Below are 18,491 nucleotides of genomic sequence, written 5' to 3' on the forward strand. Positions count from 1 at the left end.
ACATTTTGTCTCTCATAGTAGAGGTATACCTATGATGACAATTACAGGCCTCATCTTTTTAAGTGGGAGAACTTGCACAATTGGTGGCTGACTAAATACTTTTTTGCCCCACTGTATACCTAGATAAATCTCTCTATATATAATATACTAGCTGAATACCCGGCGTTGCCCGGTCTTCCTATCTTAACCTTTTGGGGAGGAAAATCATAGTAATATAAATATACCCATCTTTTATATAAGGGTGTAGGTAAGGGTTAATTTAACTGTCATATATTTTTATTTGGCATATAAGTAATATGTGTACCAGGTATTATTGAAATACCTGAAAGTCCCATTGATTTGCATGGGACTTTAAACAAAAACCCCGACCCTCACAAATGGGGGTAGTTAAGGGATAAATAACTATCCTATAGTTTAAGTGGACATATAAGTAACATGTGACCAAGTGTTATCGAAATATGTACAGCCGTTTGGAAGTTATGAAGTAACATGTATTTCCCATAGAGTTGAATGGGACTTTAAAGGAAAACCCCGACCATGGCAAATGGGGGTGGGTAAGGGTTAAACCACCTATCCTAGGTTTGTTGCTGACATATAAGTAACATGTGTGCCAAGTTTCATGTTAATATCTTTAGCCGTTTGGATGTGATGCTGGAACATACATACACACACGTTGAGATATAGATAGATTATATATATATATATATATATATATATATATATATATATATATATATAGAGAGAGAGAGAGAGAGAGAGAGAGAGAGAGAGAGAGAGAGAGAGAGAGAGAGAGAGAGAGAGAGAGAGAGAGAGAGAGAGAGAGAGAGAGAGAGAGAGAGAGATATATATATATATATATATATATATATATATATATATATATATATATATGATATCTAAGAGAGAAAGAGAAAATAAATGCTATGCATACTAGCTCATTATGCCTTTGTCTTGCAGGTTTTTTTTTATTTGTCTTGTGATATGTGCTTTTTAATTTTTTTGCAATAAAGGTTGATTTTGTACGTGAATGGGAGTACCTTCAGAGAGACGAGAGAGATCTCCGTTTTATTCCTTTCGTGTGGGGACACACATGACTTTAGGATATAGATCCAATAGTAGAATCCCACAATATATTTTAACTCATTATAAATTAGGTAGGGGTTCAGCATTATCCATTTTGAGTTTGATTCGTTTTGGTGATTAATAGTGGAATAGCTCCCCCACCTGTTCATAGGGAGAAGTGTCTTGAAGAGAAAAGAAAACAAAGGCGCACCAGCCTAGTGTATTACCGTTAAATGATTTTAATAAAATGCTGGGCTGTGATGAAGAGGCATAGAGCTTTGAAACGCGCAAGCCGGTGGTGACTCCCTTCACATCCTATACGATTGATCGGAGTATGGTTCCAGGTCATCTCTTTGTAGCTTATGTCGACTAAGCTTTACTGCGACTTTTTCCCACTACATTTGCAAGTAGGCCCCGTATATATTTTTAATTATATTAAAATCATTTAACGGTAATACACTAGGCAGGTGCGCCTATCTTTTTTCTCTTTGCCACTAGGATATCCCCATCCATGAAGGGCAGCAAGGCCAGTGGCACCGTTGTTGATATCATCTTTATGGGCAATTGACTCTTGGATTATCCTCTCGTGCGCAGGAGAATTTGTTTTCTGTGTTTTAGAAGTGTCTTGAACCTTGTAGGACTCTACAGTTTGATTTACTTGCGACTACAGATAATGGGCATTACGTATGCAAAAACGCTCAAGCAAAAAAGAACAGCCCATCTATATATGGCTCTAGAAGTAACCATTTAAATTAGTGATGCAATAGTTCCAATTAAAAAACTGAACAAAAGAGCTCTAAAGGCGGTCACACTTCAAAAACCTTATACCTTCTCAGGATATGAAGCCAGCATATTTTCCAGACAATCTGGTAATGAATAGATTGTGATGTTAATAGGGCATTGTAACGGAATCATTAATAACTCTTATGTCTAGGGTCACCTTATGTCCGATAGGGCCATAGGGTGACTGAGAAATTATATCCTAAATTACAGGACAGAGGACATTACTGATAACTCATATTGCAGGAGATATTGCAAAGTGTTGGTTTATTCTATGACTCATCTCTCTGTGTAGACTGTTGACATGCTAATTGAGTCTGGTCCAGGATCTCTCATTATGTATGCTAAATACTATTTTGTGTGTGGAATGGAACTTGTCAAGCTGTATGCGGAGACAGATTGTCTGTCTAAAGATGTGGATTGAGGGGAATTTATTGTGTGATAGTGTTTTGTTTGAATTCTGTTAATGAAGGAATGTGACTTATCAGGTGCAGCGATTAGGTCATGTTAATTATAGACCGGTGCCGAAAAGTCTGGAATGTTTAGCAATTAGCCATCTGGAGGTGTATTGAAGCCCCCCAGGGTGTGATGGGTGGGTGGAGAGTTCGATTGTTCCGGTGATCACCGAAACATGCCTTGAAAACTGTATATAAACTTGAGAGCTAACCATTAAAAGTGTTCATACATTTTGAAGCAGAGAATAGAGTGGTCAGTCTCATTTTCTGGGGAATGGATATGGATCGTGCCTGCTGGTTTGTCTGTGTGTTGGATAAGCTGTCGTGGGTTGATGGAAGGTCGTAAACGGTGGTGACCGTTACAGGCATGTTACTAAATAGAACTCTTGAACATATATCATATGTATTCTGAATGCAAAGGTATGCATGGAAAACCCAGTGTCTTAGAGTGTTGAAGAGCATGTGTAGATGTCCCAACCTATACGATTTGGACACAAGGAAATAGAACTACAAACTCATTAAAGCAAACCTGGATGTCTGCCACATCTGGTTTGTACTTTACACTCTTCAGAAGAATGGAAGTGACTTGGTGATTCTTGACAATTACCAGCCAAGCATCAATACTTACTCAAAAGTTAAAAGATTATAGTTACCTTGCTCTGGTCAAAGCCACATTCAGACGACGGGGATCATTTAAAAATCCAATGCCCTGGTGCTCATTCGCTCTTACACAGGACAGAATGATAAAGTCCTTCTCTCGACCTTGAAATGCATCAACACTGGCAATTTCCACTTCCTGGGGGGATAGAAAAATTGCTTTCACGTTGTGCTATTTAAAATGAATTGTATAAAGTATATTGTATTGCAACAATGCACAGGATTAGTTTTGTACCTGATATAGTTTAGTATGCAAGGAGCCACTGAATTGCATGTACTGCACTAAGTAGGACCTCTGGCCTTCATATGGAGTAATTATCCCTATCTGATCCGGCTTGGCCCCCGCCTTCAGAAGTTTTGTGGTGATTTTCTCCACATTAGCAGCTTCAGTCCTGAAATAGAAAATACAATGTGATGCAGGCATAAGTAAAAAATAAATAAAAATCCTCTCCAACTGAAAGGCGAGTTGGCTTCCACTGTGAAGGAGAATACATTACTGATAATGTGTATGCATCTGTATTGCGGCAGCTGCATTGTAGCATAGTCTTGTGTAACCTGACAGCTCTCTTGAATCACTACAGATTCTCCTGACATACCAAAAGTATGTTTTCGTACAGGCTGCAAGTATAATTTAAGCTGGTCAGGTTGTGGTATAATAAAAAGGCACAACCCCATGTGGGTCTCAAACATACAGCTCTTTAAGAATATCATCCAGAAGGAAACACTTGCTGCCTGATGAGCAAGTATGGCTTGTACTCAACAGTAATGAAAAAGTATGTGAAGCTCTTTCTGGTTATGGGCCATGTTCAACCAAAATTGTCTGAAAAAACAAACAAGCCATTTAATTCTGAATGCAGCAAAACTCCCTGCAATTGAGTCATGTCCTCCCAGCTTTCGATCCTTCTTATGGGTATCAGGGCTGTTGGTGGTGGCTTATGCTGCATGCTGGCATTGTGCCATTAAGGGCCCGTTTCCAGCGCAAACACATGCCTCAGTTCCGCAGAATGTGGCCCGCCTCTGACGTCGGCATCAATGGTTTAGCGTAAGTAAAATGTGTTCTGGCTGCAAAAAGGTTTCTCATTTTAGCAACGCAAACACAAAACAATCATTTATCCACGTTTACCTATTCAAATAGGAAGTGCCTGAACTTGCAATTTCTTCCTGTCCCTGAGTTACATAAAAAAACATGGGCTTGTCTGGCTGTGGCCATTGGAAGTCAAAACCTTTCTTCACACGGTCCGCTGCAAAGAAAAATGAAATAAAATCGATAAAAAGTCACATGAACAAATTGTAGTAGTGAGCGTTCAGTTCAGTGCATTACCTGCAGTGACACCATTCTGGAGGGAGCCTTCATAGAAGATGTTTGACGGAAATGCACTCAGTGCAGGGTGCATTCGATACTGAACCTGCAGGCGAATTGGTCTGATTCCCAGAACCACAAGTCTCTCAAACAACGACTGGGACAGGCCAGCCTTAGCAGCTTTTTTACACATCACAACGGGTCCAAGCTGACAATGATCTCCCACCAAAATAAGCTGCAATGCAATAACAGATATTAAACCAAGTTCTAAAAACAATTCACACAATTATCACTTTTTAAATATGTGCCATTAAAAAGACAGGCTGGATGGTACCGGTCACAGCCAAGGCGGATAGGATATGATCGGATTACAATGGACAAGCGATCCATTGTGATCCAATCTCCCCATAGAGAAGAATGGGTCTCCGTCATTTTCCACTCTGCATAGTGAGTGCGGATGGACCTGTCATCCGCCGAGTCAGGAGTGAACCCCCGCTTAGCAAGCGGATGACACAAAAATGGAGGCGCTGTGTGACAGTTGCATTTTTAGGTCATAATATTTGAGCAGATCATTAAACCTAGATTTCAGGAGAAAAAAAAAAAAAAAAACACTTTATTTTAGTACACACACAATCCCCAGCTTGTCTAATCTTTTCAGACAAGATAAACCTTTAGACACAAAGAGCTTGTTTTGTTAATAGGATTTGATTACCACTGGGTTTTTTACCTTATTAAACAAAAACTTTGAAAAAAGTTTTACTTTCCTGCCATAAAACAGCCAATTTTAAATAAAAAATGAAATAAAAATATAGGCCAAAATGTATTCTGCTGAATGTCTTTCTTAAAAAAAAAAAAAAAAAATTCTATTTAGTGTAAATTGACTGATTTGAGTGAAAGTTATAGTCTACAAAACTATGGCGTATATGCTGGATTTAATTTATGGGAGAGGGACTTTTTTTTTTTTTTTTAACTTTTCTCACTTAAGTTTGTTATGACAAGGGTATCAGACCTTTATGAAGATGGCAGGGTTTTTCTAGACCCCGATGCATCCACTGCACTCTTAAAACTAAGCAAACAGCAACCTTGTTCAGTGATTTCAGATTGATGTCATACCTAGAAACAGAAGACTCTGAACCTGGAAGGGTTCAGAGCTGAGCACGTTGGCATTTACACTACAGGAGAGCTAGATGTACAAACATTTCTCTATTACTCCCTGCTCACCATCCTGATGTGTCTTCCTGTGGCCTTTTAAAACCAGCACAAATATTGCACTGAGAATTCACTACACCGTCACTGAGTTTTGAAAATCATATTGTTTCAATAAGATAAAAAATTAATTAAGGGGGGGGGGATTGGGCAGGCATTCTCAATTGAACAATCCACTTGCTAGAATTTTCCAGTATTTGAATAGTGTTCAATTCCAAAATGTAGAACATACACATAAAAGTTAATTAAAACTATACCTGCTTTGCGCCGAGAACAACTGGCACCATGCATTCTGGCTCTGTGGCTTGAGTACTTTCATCAATCAGAATTGAGCGGAACTGCATTTTTGCAAGCCTAGGATCACCAGCACCCACACAGGTACAGCAAATCACATCTGCATTCTGTAAACAAAAGTAAATGGAGCATATTAGAACTTGCATCCTCCATGAACAAAACCCAGTTATGAACACGAGCACCATTTGTTGAATTCTTTCAGACCATTTCTAAACATGGACTTAGAAATACGCAACCTTTTATGCTTAGCCATCGTATATCCCTGCTGTAACAATTTTATTAGCAAAGCAAATGGGAGCAAAAATGTTTTCCATGTAGAGCATTTAGTTCCAATAAAAATGGAAATCGTGGATACATTTATCCTTTGTTCCTACCATAAGCAGTTCTCTTTCAGCTGTTCTTTTAAGGGCTCGGTATCGTTTCTCATCAGCAGATGAAAGTTCCCCAGTCTCATCTTTAAGCTGTTGCAACTTTTGTAGCTCTGGCATGCTAAAAGGAAAATAGTTTAAATCACTAAATGCAAGAAAAGCTTTGAGCATATAAAACTCTAAACTGTATGCCTATTCTAATGATTTCTCATTTCTTTCCAGGGCTACAAAAGTAGGATACACAGAAGCTGTTAGAAACATTTGTGGGTGAAATGTGTAGCATTTTGTAGTATTGGACAGCTACTAGTTATCACCTTAGCCAGAAAGAGCACTGGACAGAAGACCACCTGGTCTTTGTGGAGAAAATGGGAAGTTTTGACATGCATGTAAAATCCTTTTCTTGGAATACAGTACAAGACACAGAAAGATTCAGAGATGACTGGGTTATAGGAAAATGTTCCTTCAGGCGATTGGAAACGGGCAAAAAAAAATCTGTCCCTATAAACCTGTAATCCAATAAATACAGGAATGACTAAGGCAACTGTAACTGAAATAAACCACTGGTTACAACCAAAGTATGCAGAATACCATCTCTGAATGCACAAAACATTGAACCTTAACAGATGAGCTACAGCAGCAAACACCAGGTGCCCCTCCTGTCTGCTAATAGGAAAAACTGAGACTACAATTGGCACAGACTCACCACAATTGGACAATCGAAGTTGAAAAAATGTTGCCTGGTCTGATGTGTATCGATTTCAGCTGAGACATTCAGAAGGTAGGGTCAGAATTTATCGTAAACATGAAAGCATGGATCAATTCTGCCTTGTATCAACAGTCCTGGATGGTGGTGGTGTAATGGTGTGGGGGATATTTCCTTGGAGCACACTCGGGCGCACATGGCAATATGTAGCGTGTATTTTGCAGTCAATATTTTTCACACATAGGCACCTCTAACGTGTGCGTTTACATTTGTACATAGGGGGGGGGGGGGGGTTGGGTGCATTGTAATCACATTCCTTCCTGGTTATGCTAGACAGGGAATGCGCCAGGTGATCCGGAAGTGAGGCCATACATGTCGCTTTTCAGGTCACAGCAAGAAGGGGAGGAGAGCAGACATGTGTTTGCTCTTCTCCCTCACCAGCACCCTCCGTGTCGGTCTCGGGCCTGCAGTTTGGCAAGCGGCATGATACCAGGGTTGTGTGGAAGCTCAGCGGGCAGAGCAGCAGCCCGAATGCTTCAACTTAACAGGCAGGAGTCTGCCATCAGTTTTACTCCCCATTCTCGATGCATGCCGTCCTGGATAAGGGCTCAAGGATTTGGGTGCTGCAGCAACAACCAGCCAGAGACAGATTCTGATAGTCACAATGGAGATATTTGCCAGCATACCATGGATCAGCAGTAGCATCCAAACCGATTTTTTTATTGCATGGTCACATCAGAGCAGTGCAATGTTTCGGAGCCACACAGGACTCTTTCATCAGGCATGTGATGTGACATCACATGCATGACAAAGGGGTCCTGCGTGGCTCCAAAACATTGCACTGCTCTGTGATGTGACCATGCAATAAAATAAATTAAGTAAAATGGTTTGGACACTACCCTGTTGATCCATGATGTGCTGGCAAATATCTCCTCTGCTATCAGTTTTACACCCAATTCCAGTGGCTGCAGCCACCAGTTTGTGTGTGTCAGGGGGAAGTCATGACAATCTATAGACTATGGCCTAGCCACTGTCAGCACTCCCTCCTCTCGCCTGCAGCAGTCGTGCACTGACACAAGTGATCCAGAGATCCAGGAACATGTAACCAAGCAGGAAAAAATTTTGTTAAAGTTGGGCTTTGCTTCCACTTATGAGGGGATGGTGCTAAATACCTTTCCATATTACGAATTTGATTATGCAATGCCAAGAAAGAAACTGGAGAATCAATTGCTTCACGACTTTTTGCGCAAAGCCGAACAACTTTGAGACCAGTCTGATGAATCTTCTCTGTCAGCTGATCCACAGCAATGTTGCTTGGGGCACAGACCAAGACCGGGCTGAAATTGGAAAAAGAAAAAGCTCTAATTAAAAGCATTATTCTATTATTCAGTATAAAATTAAAAGCAGAAGTCCAGTTAAATACTTATTTTACTTAAATCTGCCCCTTCCCCATTCTAAGCCTATTCCAACTAATCTGTAAAGGAAAGAGGTGTATACTTGCCTATTCCGAGGGTGCTCCAGTCCAATCACATGATCAACAGCTGGCTTTAGTGAAGAGGAGAGATCACCAACAATGGCTGCGGAGCCTGGGCGATGTCAAACATAGGCATACTATGTGACATCCATTGTTGGCTGTCCCTCTACATTGAAGCCGACTACAAGTACAAAGATATAAGCTGGTGAAATTTTATTCAAAGCCTTTCCTGTAAAATGTCTACTTTGCTTTTTCCCACTCTGACTTCCCCATCCGTCATGGAGGATATCCGGCCATATAGCGAGAGCAATATCTAGCTCAAGTACAACAGGAGTAAGCTTTGTATACTATTTGCATAGAATTTCACCAGCATCCTTAGATGCCTCCCTGGTAGATTACCTGAAAATGTTTATGCATCCCCCAGAGGAGATGGAAATGAGGACAGGACTTTGCCACAGTTTTTGCAGCAAGAGGGTGCCAATGACTACTCCACAGCCCAACAAGTAGGTATCTGTTGTGAGGAACCTGCAGAGCATGGGGAGGAAGAATTTCCCAATTCCAGAGCTAGATTACTGAGCCACAAGGCCAGGACAACGTGGTCCTAAATGCCATATGAATCATTGTGCCGAGGGATCGGACTTGTGCCACGATGACGGAAAACTATGTTGTAAAAGTATGTAGTGAAATCCGACAAATGTAGCATTTAAAAGAAAGCTACCATCAGAGCCGGGTTCACACTACAGTGACTTGGGATCCGACTTGTCAAACCTCAAGTTGCCCCAAGTCGCTGGACATAAGAAATTCCATTGAAGTGAATGAGAGCCGTCTTAATGCACACTACTGAAGTTGCTCCGACTTCAGAAAAGGTTCCTGTACTACTTCAATGCAACTTGTACCCATAGATTTCAATGGAAGTCGCCGGATCTTCATCTTAACTGAAGCAACTTTACAGGAAAAGAAAATGGTTTACCCAGGCAAACCCCTCCCTCCCACAGAGCCGATTATTCTGTCGCCTGTCCTGGAGGCAACTTTAAGTCGCGTTGCAAGTTGCTCAAAGTCATGCTGAAGTCGCCTCCAAATCGCCTTGCAAAGTCGCGCTGTAAGTCGGGTTGCCCCCTGTGTGAACCGGCTGTCAGGCTCTTAACGCTCTCGCAAAAATGGCGAGTCGTGGATCAACTGGAGTGAAAAGCTAGAATCCAATTCGGAAAATATGAAGCTTGTTCTGTGGAAGAAACACTTCAGTCTAAGCCATTTCCATGACTACCCAGATACTCCAAATGTGAAGTCTGTACCAGTGATGGTTTCTGAAGGTTCTTAGTCAACCAAAACCACTGCAACTTCTGGACATTCAAAGATGAGTTGTGCAGAGCCAATGCTGACTGCTCCCTCAACAGAAAGCAGTCCAAGTAAAAAGTATTGAGTATTGGTCAGTTGGTTCCAGCTGCGGTCTAAATTGGGAGAAACAACCAGTATCAAAGTTTCCTAACTAGTCTAGCTTTCACCATTCCAAAAAATAGTAACTTAAACTGACCAAACCCATTTTACATTAGCAAGTCATGTCATCAACTTTAGCATCACTTGCAACAATTGCATATTGAAAGCCGAAACCAAATCCTGCTTGTATGCATCACCTGGAAATTAGTAACTTGGGTATGTTATACTGTATCTATAATTTGGTTAGGCATTTATAAAAAAAAAGGCATGCAAGTTTACCTTGTCTTATAAAGTTTAGAAAGCATTGCCATTTTTTTACTACTTATGAGCCTTTCACACTAGAATGTTGTACGGGAAACCCACGTTTCATGCAGGTTTCCCTTACCACATTTGTTTGCTCACACTGGATCGCCTGATACAAAGATACCATGCAATCTGGTAGCACTGCATGTGAGTTGGACAGGAATTTGCTGTGCCATCTGTGCAATTCACATGTAGTTCCTACAGTCAACGGGCCCTAAAATTTAATTACTAAAATTGCCAATGCGCCATCGAGTAACAATGTTTAGCAGACCCAACAAACATTTTACAAGCGGTTAAGGACACCTTTACACAAATGGCAGTTGAGCTTGTTTACTTACCCATTTCCCTGTCTAGCAAGGTGGTACACAATTGTAGCAGATGTTACCGTCTTTCCAGTACCAGGAGGACCTTGAATAAGACTAAGAGGGCGTTGCAGAACAGTCTTCACTGCATAAACCTGAAAGTAAGAGCACACATTTCATAATATGTTTGGCATATGACATTGGTCACCCTGTTCATCGTAAGTGATTGTCCTATCTGAAGATGAAACCAAAGCCTATAACACCAATGGAAGGAAGACTAAAATATTTACAAACACTGATATGAGCAGTGCAGTGGCTTGCTCATTTTACCTTGTAGCACAGGGTCCTTTGAGTTTCAGCTAGGATACTATCTGCATTGAGTTTCCATGTTCTCCCTGTGCTTCAGTTTCCTCTGGGTATTTTGGTCTTCTACATACCAAAAACATGCTGGTAGTTTAGTTGGGCTCTGTCTAAATTGGTCTTAGCATGCTTGCATAGATCTAAAAATTCACCTGCAACCTCCTATGGCAGACTGACAATACTGTTGAGTGGTTAGTATAGCTATGGTAATAAATTTCAAACATGGTGTCACAGAAAAGGTAAGGTTCCAAGGGTTGGAGTTCACCAAAGTTCACAATGGGACTACAGTGATGGATGAATACAAAGTCCAAAGTTTACAAGCAAGAGCACTTTTAACCAAGCCAATACAATGTTAATATTTACTGGCAAATGTACAATCAGATGGGATAACCACCAAGTATTTTCAGTCATTCTAAACATTTGGAAAAGTTTGTATTCCAGCTTTAAGTGATATTTAAAGTGGAGTTCCGCCCAAAAGTGGAACCTCTGTCTGCTCCGCCCCCCCCCCTCCAGTGTCACATTTGGCACCCTTCAGGGGGAGGGGGGAGAACCCGTACCTATTTTTGACAGGTACCCTTCCCCACTTCCAGGAGACAATGGAGCAGTGCTGTCCCTCAGTTCTGCCCGCCTCTTTCCTCCACAGCAGGGCCAGTTGGAAAGCAGCGTGCATTCGCAGTAGGGAACAGCTGAAGGCGGTTTCCCTTATAACGAATGGTGGCGGCAACACCCGACCTGAAAATCAGCTGGGGTGCCGACATTGCGGGCTCCCTGGACAGGTACGTGTCCATATATTAAAGGTTAGCAGCTACAGTATTTGTAGCTGCTAATTTTTTCCCCCAGGTGGAACACCGCTTTAAGAGCATAGAAAACCAAAACCATGTCTGCACCAGGAACTTCTAAATTTGTTTCCTATTTCCTTTAATACACATACCAATCCTTAAACCTAAAAACTTTACCAATTACTATAACCCTTTACATCAATGTGTTAAACTATGACAACCCTAAAAACCACCAGAGCTGTATATACCACATTTACCACTGACTAATGCAGAGTTGCAATGCAAGGAGATCAGCTAAAGGTAGTTGGATCTGCATGTGCGGTATAATAATCGAAATTAGTTGATTAATCGATAAAAAAAAAAAAACGATTAATCAAGCACGGAAATTTTAATCAGCAACAGCCTATCTATCCATCTATCTATCTATATTTTCTTAACCACAAATGCAAAAACAATAGCAATTTACTTTACCTGCGAGTGGTTCAGATCTGGGAGTCCTTGTGCTGTAAATCTCTTGGGGAGCTGGCATTTGATAATCACATCTTCCACCTCGTGGCCAAGCAGCTTATGATATATGTACCCCGAAACTGACGTTTCATCAACAGCAAAGGTCTTTAAAGCACTCTGCATTCTATTTAAGGGAACATGAAAATTATGAAAAAAAAAAAAAAAATGAAGTTTCTTTTAAGAAAATTTTGAAAAAGACCAAGTGTCAAACATTTCCAAAATTCTAACAAGGCAGAGATCAGTGTTTATCCTGCACTAGAAAAATGCTGGTGTCTGCAAGGGCACACAGAAACACATGTGCCCTGTTAACATTACAGCGCAGGAAACAAATGCAGAAGACAGCTGTGTGGGAATCTGCAGCATGTCTCCACACCTCTTCGCCAATGTGGCAAAGGCATACGGTGGTATGTAGTGACAATAGTGTGTTTTTAGTCTGTCATTTAAAGGTTCATCACACTATCCCAATGTCCTCTACGAGAACCTAGCACCATTTGGCTCCCCGAGGCGTGTGCGTCTCTCCCCCTCTCCATTTTTTTTTACCTAATTGTTCCATTTAAATCCACAGAAACACAGCAAAGCACATGCCAAGAGGGTTGTAGAGAGTTTTAACACCCATTATAATAAACATTACATTGTGTCTTGATATGTGCGCAACGATTTCAGTGGAAACTACAGCTGTAAAAAATTGCATTGGGCAAAATACAAAGCTGTGAATCCAGCCTGACAGATGAGACCATCATACCAACAGGTTCTCCAAGCTAGCTGCCCAATACGCGATTTATAGTCTGTTGCAGAGCTAGCCTTGTCACCCGACTTCTTTACTGCAGTTAAGACAACTAGATCTTCTCCCTAACCCCAGCCTGTTAGGAGAAATGTTCTTACTTTTCACAAACCATTTTTAAATGCAGATAAGTGGCGTTTTCAAAACCATTACAAAAAAGCACGCTCTGACTAATAATGTGACTCCTAATCAGCTCAGATGACTACGTTTGCTAAAGGTTTGCAGGGAAGAAAGAAGAAAAAAAAAAAAAAAAGGAAGGACAAACAACTTAAAGCGGTCCTCCACCCTAAAGTGGAGTCCCGCTGATCGGAACCCTCCCCCCCTCCGGTGTCACTTTTGACACCTTTCAGGGGGGAGGGGGGTGCAGACACCTGTCTAAAGACAGGTATTTGCACCCACTTCCGGCCACACGATACGGGCGAAAGACGGGCATTCCGTCACATCCCGTCTGTCGCCCGTTGTGTGCTGGGAACACTCGGCTCCCAGCACACAGCGTGTGAGCCAATCGGCGGGCGCAGCGCGACTCGCGCATGCGCCGTAGGGAACCGGGCAGTGAAGCCGCAGCGCTTCACTTCCTGGTTCCCTCAGCGTGGATGGCGGGGGGAGCAGCAGAGTGACGAGCGATCGCTCGTGCTCTGCTGCGATCGGCGCTGGACTCCAGGACAGGTAAGTGTCCTATTATTAAAAGTCAGCAGCTGCAGTATTTGTAGCTGCTGACTTTTAATATTTTGTTCCCATGGCACATCCGCTTTAAGCTCTAGAACCAAATGAAAAACACATAAGACATGTACTTTAGGCACACGTGTTCCAGGGAACAAACCTGTCAAAAGATGTTGACTTCCAAACAAAATCCACCTGAAAATTGTGAGTAACTTCCACTGGTGCTCCAACGCTGCTTCTCAATTCAATGGCAATTTCATCACCATAATCTACACAACTCTGTTAAGTAATATAAAAAAAACCTCTTGCATTACCATTAAAGTAGTTTTAAACCCTCAACATATTTAGCCAAACATGGAGCACAATAAAATGAACATTACCCTACAGTACACTGTTAAAATTCTGACCCCCAACATTTGCACTTTACTTTCAAAGCTGCTGGCTCCTGCTCTATCAGTGCTGCTTGTCTTCACAGTGGACAGTGCCGTCTCCAGTCAGTCTTAGTTTGGAGAGACATGGGAAGAGCAGGGGAGTTCCTTGCCATTTTAGGCAAAGGTGCTGTGTGTTTCTATTGATGCACACAGTGTAGGGAGACACAGCTCTAGTCCAAGGGACTCCACAGAATGCTGCAAGAGAAAGCAGCTAGCCTGGAACAGGAAACCCAGGGCAAGTGTCATGACACCAGCCGAAACTGGAATATATTGAAGGATTAAAAAATAAAGTGCATGGCCAGTTAAAATATTAAATCAGCTGCTTAAAAACACGAATTACACTGCCAATACTAACTGGAGCTCATCTCACAAGCAGCAGAAAACACAAGGCTTCACTTTTTAACTGCTGCAGCCAGACTTAAAGTGGTATTAAACCCAAAACCAAAAGTGTAATACGTTGCAGCTTTCTTATCCTTTGATGTGGCAGTTGCATTCTTTTTTTTCCCCACCACTATCTGGTCAGTAAAAAACCACCTGTGTTATAGTGCCCCCACTCTGGATGAAGGGGCACACTTGGACAGCAGCACCTGTTACCAAATGCTAAAATGTTTCAGTCCTGAAATAAATTCGGAAGTTCCCAGTTCTCGTAAAGAGAAGAGGGGCCAAAGCTCTAGTCTGCTGGGGGGGGGGGGGGGGGGAGGGAAGGGAAGGAAGGAAGGAAGGAAAGAAAGAACAGCTTTTATGGTACAGGCTTAAAATCCCTGTACATGAAAGAAAAAAAATATACAACACCTGTTATTTGTGTTATCTAGCCTTAAAAGTGTCCTTAACCACTTCAGCCCTGGAAGAATTTACCCCCATTCCGGGCCAGAGCAGTTTTCGCGATTCGGCACTGCGTCGCTTTAACTGACAATTTTGCGGTTGTGCGACGTTGCGCCCAAACTAAATTTACGTTTTTTCCCCCCACAAATAAAGCTTTCTTTTGGTGGCATTTGATCGCCTCTGCGAGTTTTATTTTTTTGCGGTAAAAACAAAAAAGTGACAATATTTTTTACTTTTTGCTATAATAAATATCCCCAAAAATATATAAAAAAAATGTTTTAATCCGTTTAGGCCGATATGTATTCTACATAAAAAAAAAAAAAAAAAAAAAAAACGCAATAAGCGGATATTGATTGGTTTGCACAAAAGTTATAGAGTCTACAAAATAGGGGATAGTTTTATGGCATTATTTTTATCTACTAGTAATGGCGGCGATCTGCGATTTTTATCATGACTGGGACATTATGGCACACACAATGAACACTTGACGTCATTTTGGGACCATTGTCATTTATACAGCAATCAGTGCTATAAAAATGCACCGATTACTGTGTAAATGACACTGGCAAGGAAGGGGTTAACTTTGACCTAGGGAGGCTGGGCTACAAGTGACAAGACAGTGGATCACTGTCCTGTCACTAGGCAGAACAGGGAAATGGCTTGATGCATCGCCCTGTTCTGCCTCTCCGTGACACGATCGCAGGCGCACAGTTTCTTAAAGGGGACGTACAGGTATGCCCATTTGCCCACCGCTGCCATTCTGCCGACGTACAGGTAAAACTCGAAAAAATTGAATATTGTGCAAAAGTTAATTTCACTAATGCAACCTAAAAGGTGAAACTAATATATGCCATAGACTCATTACATGCAAAGCAAGATAGTTCAAGCCGTGATTTGTCATAATTGTGGTGAAGCAGATCAAGAAAACCCCAAATTCACAATCTCAGAAAATTAGAATATTGTAAAAAGGTGCAAAATTCTAGGTTCAAAGTGTCCCATTCTAATCACCTAATTAAGCCATAACACCTGCAAAGGGTTTCTGAGCCTTTAAATGGTCTCTCAGTCTGGTTCAGTAGGAATCACAATCATGGGAAAGACTGCTGACCTGACAGTTGTGCAGAAAACCATCATTGACACCCTCCATAAGGAAGGAAAGCCTCAAAAGGTAATGGCAAAAGAAGTTGGATGTTCCCAAAGTGTTGTATCAAAGCACATTAATAGAAAGTTATGTGGAAGGGAAAAGTGTGGAACAAAAAGGTGCACAAGCAGCAGGGATGACCGCAGCCTGGAGAGGATTGTTAGGAAAAGGCCATTCAAAAGTCAGTGCATCAAGAGCCACCACACAGACAGATCCTGGACATGGGCTTCAAATGTCATATTCCTCTTGTCAAGCCACTCCTGAACAACAAACAACGTCAGAAGCATCTTACCTGGGCTAAAGAAAAACAGACCTGGTCTGTTGCTCAGTGGTCCCAAGTCCTCTTTTCTGATGAGAGCAAATTTTGCATCTCATTTGGAAACCAAGGACCCAGAGTATGGAGGAAGAATGGAGAGGCACACACTGCAAGATGCTTGAAGACCAGTGTGAACTTTCCACAGTCTGGTCCACTGTGCTTCATTAAGTCCAGGGTCAACACAGCCGCCTACCAGGAGATTTTCCTGCAGGACTTGGCACCTGCCCACACTGCTAAAAGCACCAAAACCTGGTTCAATGACCGTGGGATTACTGTGCTTGATTGGCCAAACTCGCCTGACATGAACCCCATAGAGAATCTATGGGGTATTGCCAAGAAAAAGATGAGACCGAACAATGCAGAAGAGCCGAAGGTTGCTTTTAAAGCATCCTGGTCTTCCATAACACCTCAGTAGTGCCACAAGCTGATAGCTTAGATGCCACGCCGCATTGAGGCAGTAATTGCTGCAAAAGGGGCCCAAACCAAGTACGGAGTACATATGCATGCTTATACTTTTCAGAGGTCTGATATTGTTCTATGTACAATCCTTGTTTTATGGATTGCATGTAATATTTGAATTTTCTGAGATTGTGGATTTGGATGAGTCATAAAAGGGCCAATGAGGGTGGCAGAGCTGGAGGTGTGCCTCTGTGTCTGCGTAAATCCAGGAAGTCAACAGGCAGCAGCTTCAGCTGCCCACAGTGAAAATGGATGCAGCCAGACTTAGTAGAGGAAGATTTCTGAAGCATATTTGGCAGAATATAGTGCAGAATCACAGTACATATAAAATATGCAAAATGGAAATTGGTTGGAGGGAAGCTTCAGAATGGCAGAGATGTTTTATTACAAATTATGTGAGCAGACTGCAGTTCTTTAATGAATGGCATCCCAATACACAAAGCAGAGAGAAAAATATATGCTCCATGCTTTGACACCAACAAGAAAAAAAATAAAAAGGATACTGTCTGGGACCTTTATTACATGTCCAATGCCTTTCCACAACGGTGCAAGGTCACCTTTGTACCGCAAACATATTTCATCCCCTTGCATTAAACGCATGTCTGAAAGAGAAAAAAAAAAAAAAAAAGGAAAAGATATGACCATCACAAATGCATGCAAAATCCAACTCAAATTATGTGCCCGCCTCCCTCACCCAAATAAAAAATAAATAAATAAATAAATAAATAAATATATATATATATATATATATATATATATATATATATATATATATATATATATATATATATATATATATATATATATATATATATATATATATATATATATATATATATATATATAATTTTTTATTCATTAACATTGAGTGCCTCTTCAAAATAAGAAAACTTGCTTGCATGAAAGCAGCCTTAATTCCCATACAATTACGTAATACAAAAGCAGCTCAAAAATGCAAGTCAGAAGAACTGCATAAACCAATCCTAATCAATATTCTGCATGACTGTAGTACTTTACTATCACGTGTATATCAGCACCCCCAGGAAAATATTGCAACTTGAAAATTACCAGAATCCGTTTTTGGCAAAGTGAAGTAAGCAATTCTTTTCTTGTTAAGGCCAAGGTCCCATCGAACTGTAATGTTATCTTGAGTCTAGAGAATTAAAACAAGTTTGATTAAAATGTTATGACCGTAACAAACTAAATGAGACCTACTAGGAAGGTAATCCAACATTAATGCATCAAAACTTAGCCAATCTTGTCATATTATATCATACATCCAATTTCAAAACCACTTTGAAGGTTTTGTAAAACTTTAGACACGTAATCTTTAGTGCTTGCCTAAACTGCCCACATAACTGACATAAAATTATAAATTTTCTGGATCATCAAAATCTTTGAATTGAAGAACCAAAAAAGCAAGCTTTCAGGAGAAACCTACTGTTGTACTTGTTGAGAAATAATTAGATAGCACTGCTGAAGCAGCCTGCTGGAAAGCCCAGTTGGGAAAAAATTACTGGGGAAGAAAGGACTAGAAGGAGCTAGAGCAGAATAAATGTATTTACTACACAAAATTTATTGTCTCTATGCATATTATTTAACATGCAAATAGTTTTAACAGTGACCTCTGAAACTGCTAATGCTCAGTAATGGTCAGTTAAAAATGTAAAACTACAGTAGTTACCTGGGACTCCTTCAGCTTTTTGTCATAATCGGCCTCAAGTTTCACAAGTGGTCCAAATATATTTTGGTACTGATAAGCATCCTCATATCTAAGGAGAACGTGCTGAGGCTCTTCATCAACGCCAGGTTTTTCCAGATCCTCTAGGGTTGCAGAAGGGTTTTCCTTCACAAGAAAAAAAAAACACGTTTAGAAAAAAGAAGAAAAGAAAAGTGTTTT

At 40.9% G+C, this 18,491-nt stretch overlaps 1 protein-coding gene across 2 annotated transcripts in view; it reads right to left on the minus strand.

The window, feature by feature from the left end:
• Positions 1 to 18,491, minus strand: part of UPF1 (UPF1 RNA helicase and ATPase) — a 98,377-nt gene that overhangs the window by 34,606 nt on the left and 45,280 nt on the right. The window contains exons 6-18 of one of the 2 annotated variants that reach the window (XM_040323141.1): positions 18,276 to 18,437; positions 17,660 to 17,744; positions 17,105 to 17,193; positions 13,586 to 13,704; positions 11,949 to 12,108; positions 10,375 to 10,493; positions 7,998 to 8,162; positions 6,129 to 6,243; positions 5,718 to 5,861; positions 4,276 to 4,489; positions 4,078 to 4,195; positions 3,190 to 3,346; positions 2,951 to 3,093 (exon numbers count right to left, since the gene is read on the minus strand). In XM_040323141.1, coding sequence (XP_040179075.1) covers positions 2,951 to 3,093; positions 3,190 to 3,346; positions 4,078 to 4,195; positions 4,276 to 4,489; positions 5,718 to 5,861; positions 6,129 to 6,243; positions 7,998 to 8,162; positions 10,375 to 10,493; positions 11,949 to 12,108; positions 13,586 to 13,704; positions 17,105 to 17,193; positions 17,660 to 17,744; positions 18,276 to 18,437 — 1,790 coding nt within the window. Of the gene's footprint in view, positions 1 to 2,950; positions 3,094 to 3,189; positions 3,347 to 4,077; positions 4,196 to 4,275; positions 4,490 to 5,717; positions 5,862 to 6,128; positions 6,244 to 7,997; positions 8,163 to 10,374; positions 10,494 to 11,948; positions 12,109 to 13,585; positions 13,705 to 17,094; positions 17,194 to 17,659; positions 17,745 to 18,275; positions 18,438 to 18,491 lie in introns of both variants that reach the window. The other variant, XM_040323133.1, reaches the window with a different exon arrangement.

This window comes from Rana temporaria, chromosome 1 (genome assembly GCF_905171775.1).
Source record: "Rana temporaria chromosome 1, aRanTem1.1, whole genome shotgun sequence".
Classification (NCBI taxonomy): domain Eukaryota; kingdom Metazoa; phylum Chordata; class Amphibia; order Anura; family Ranidae; genus Rana; species Rana temporaria.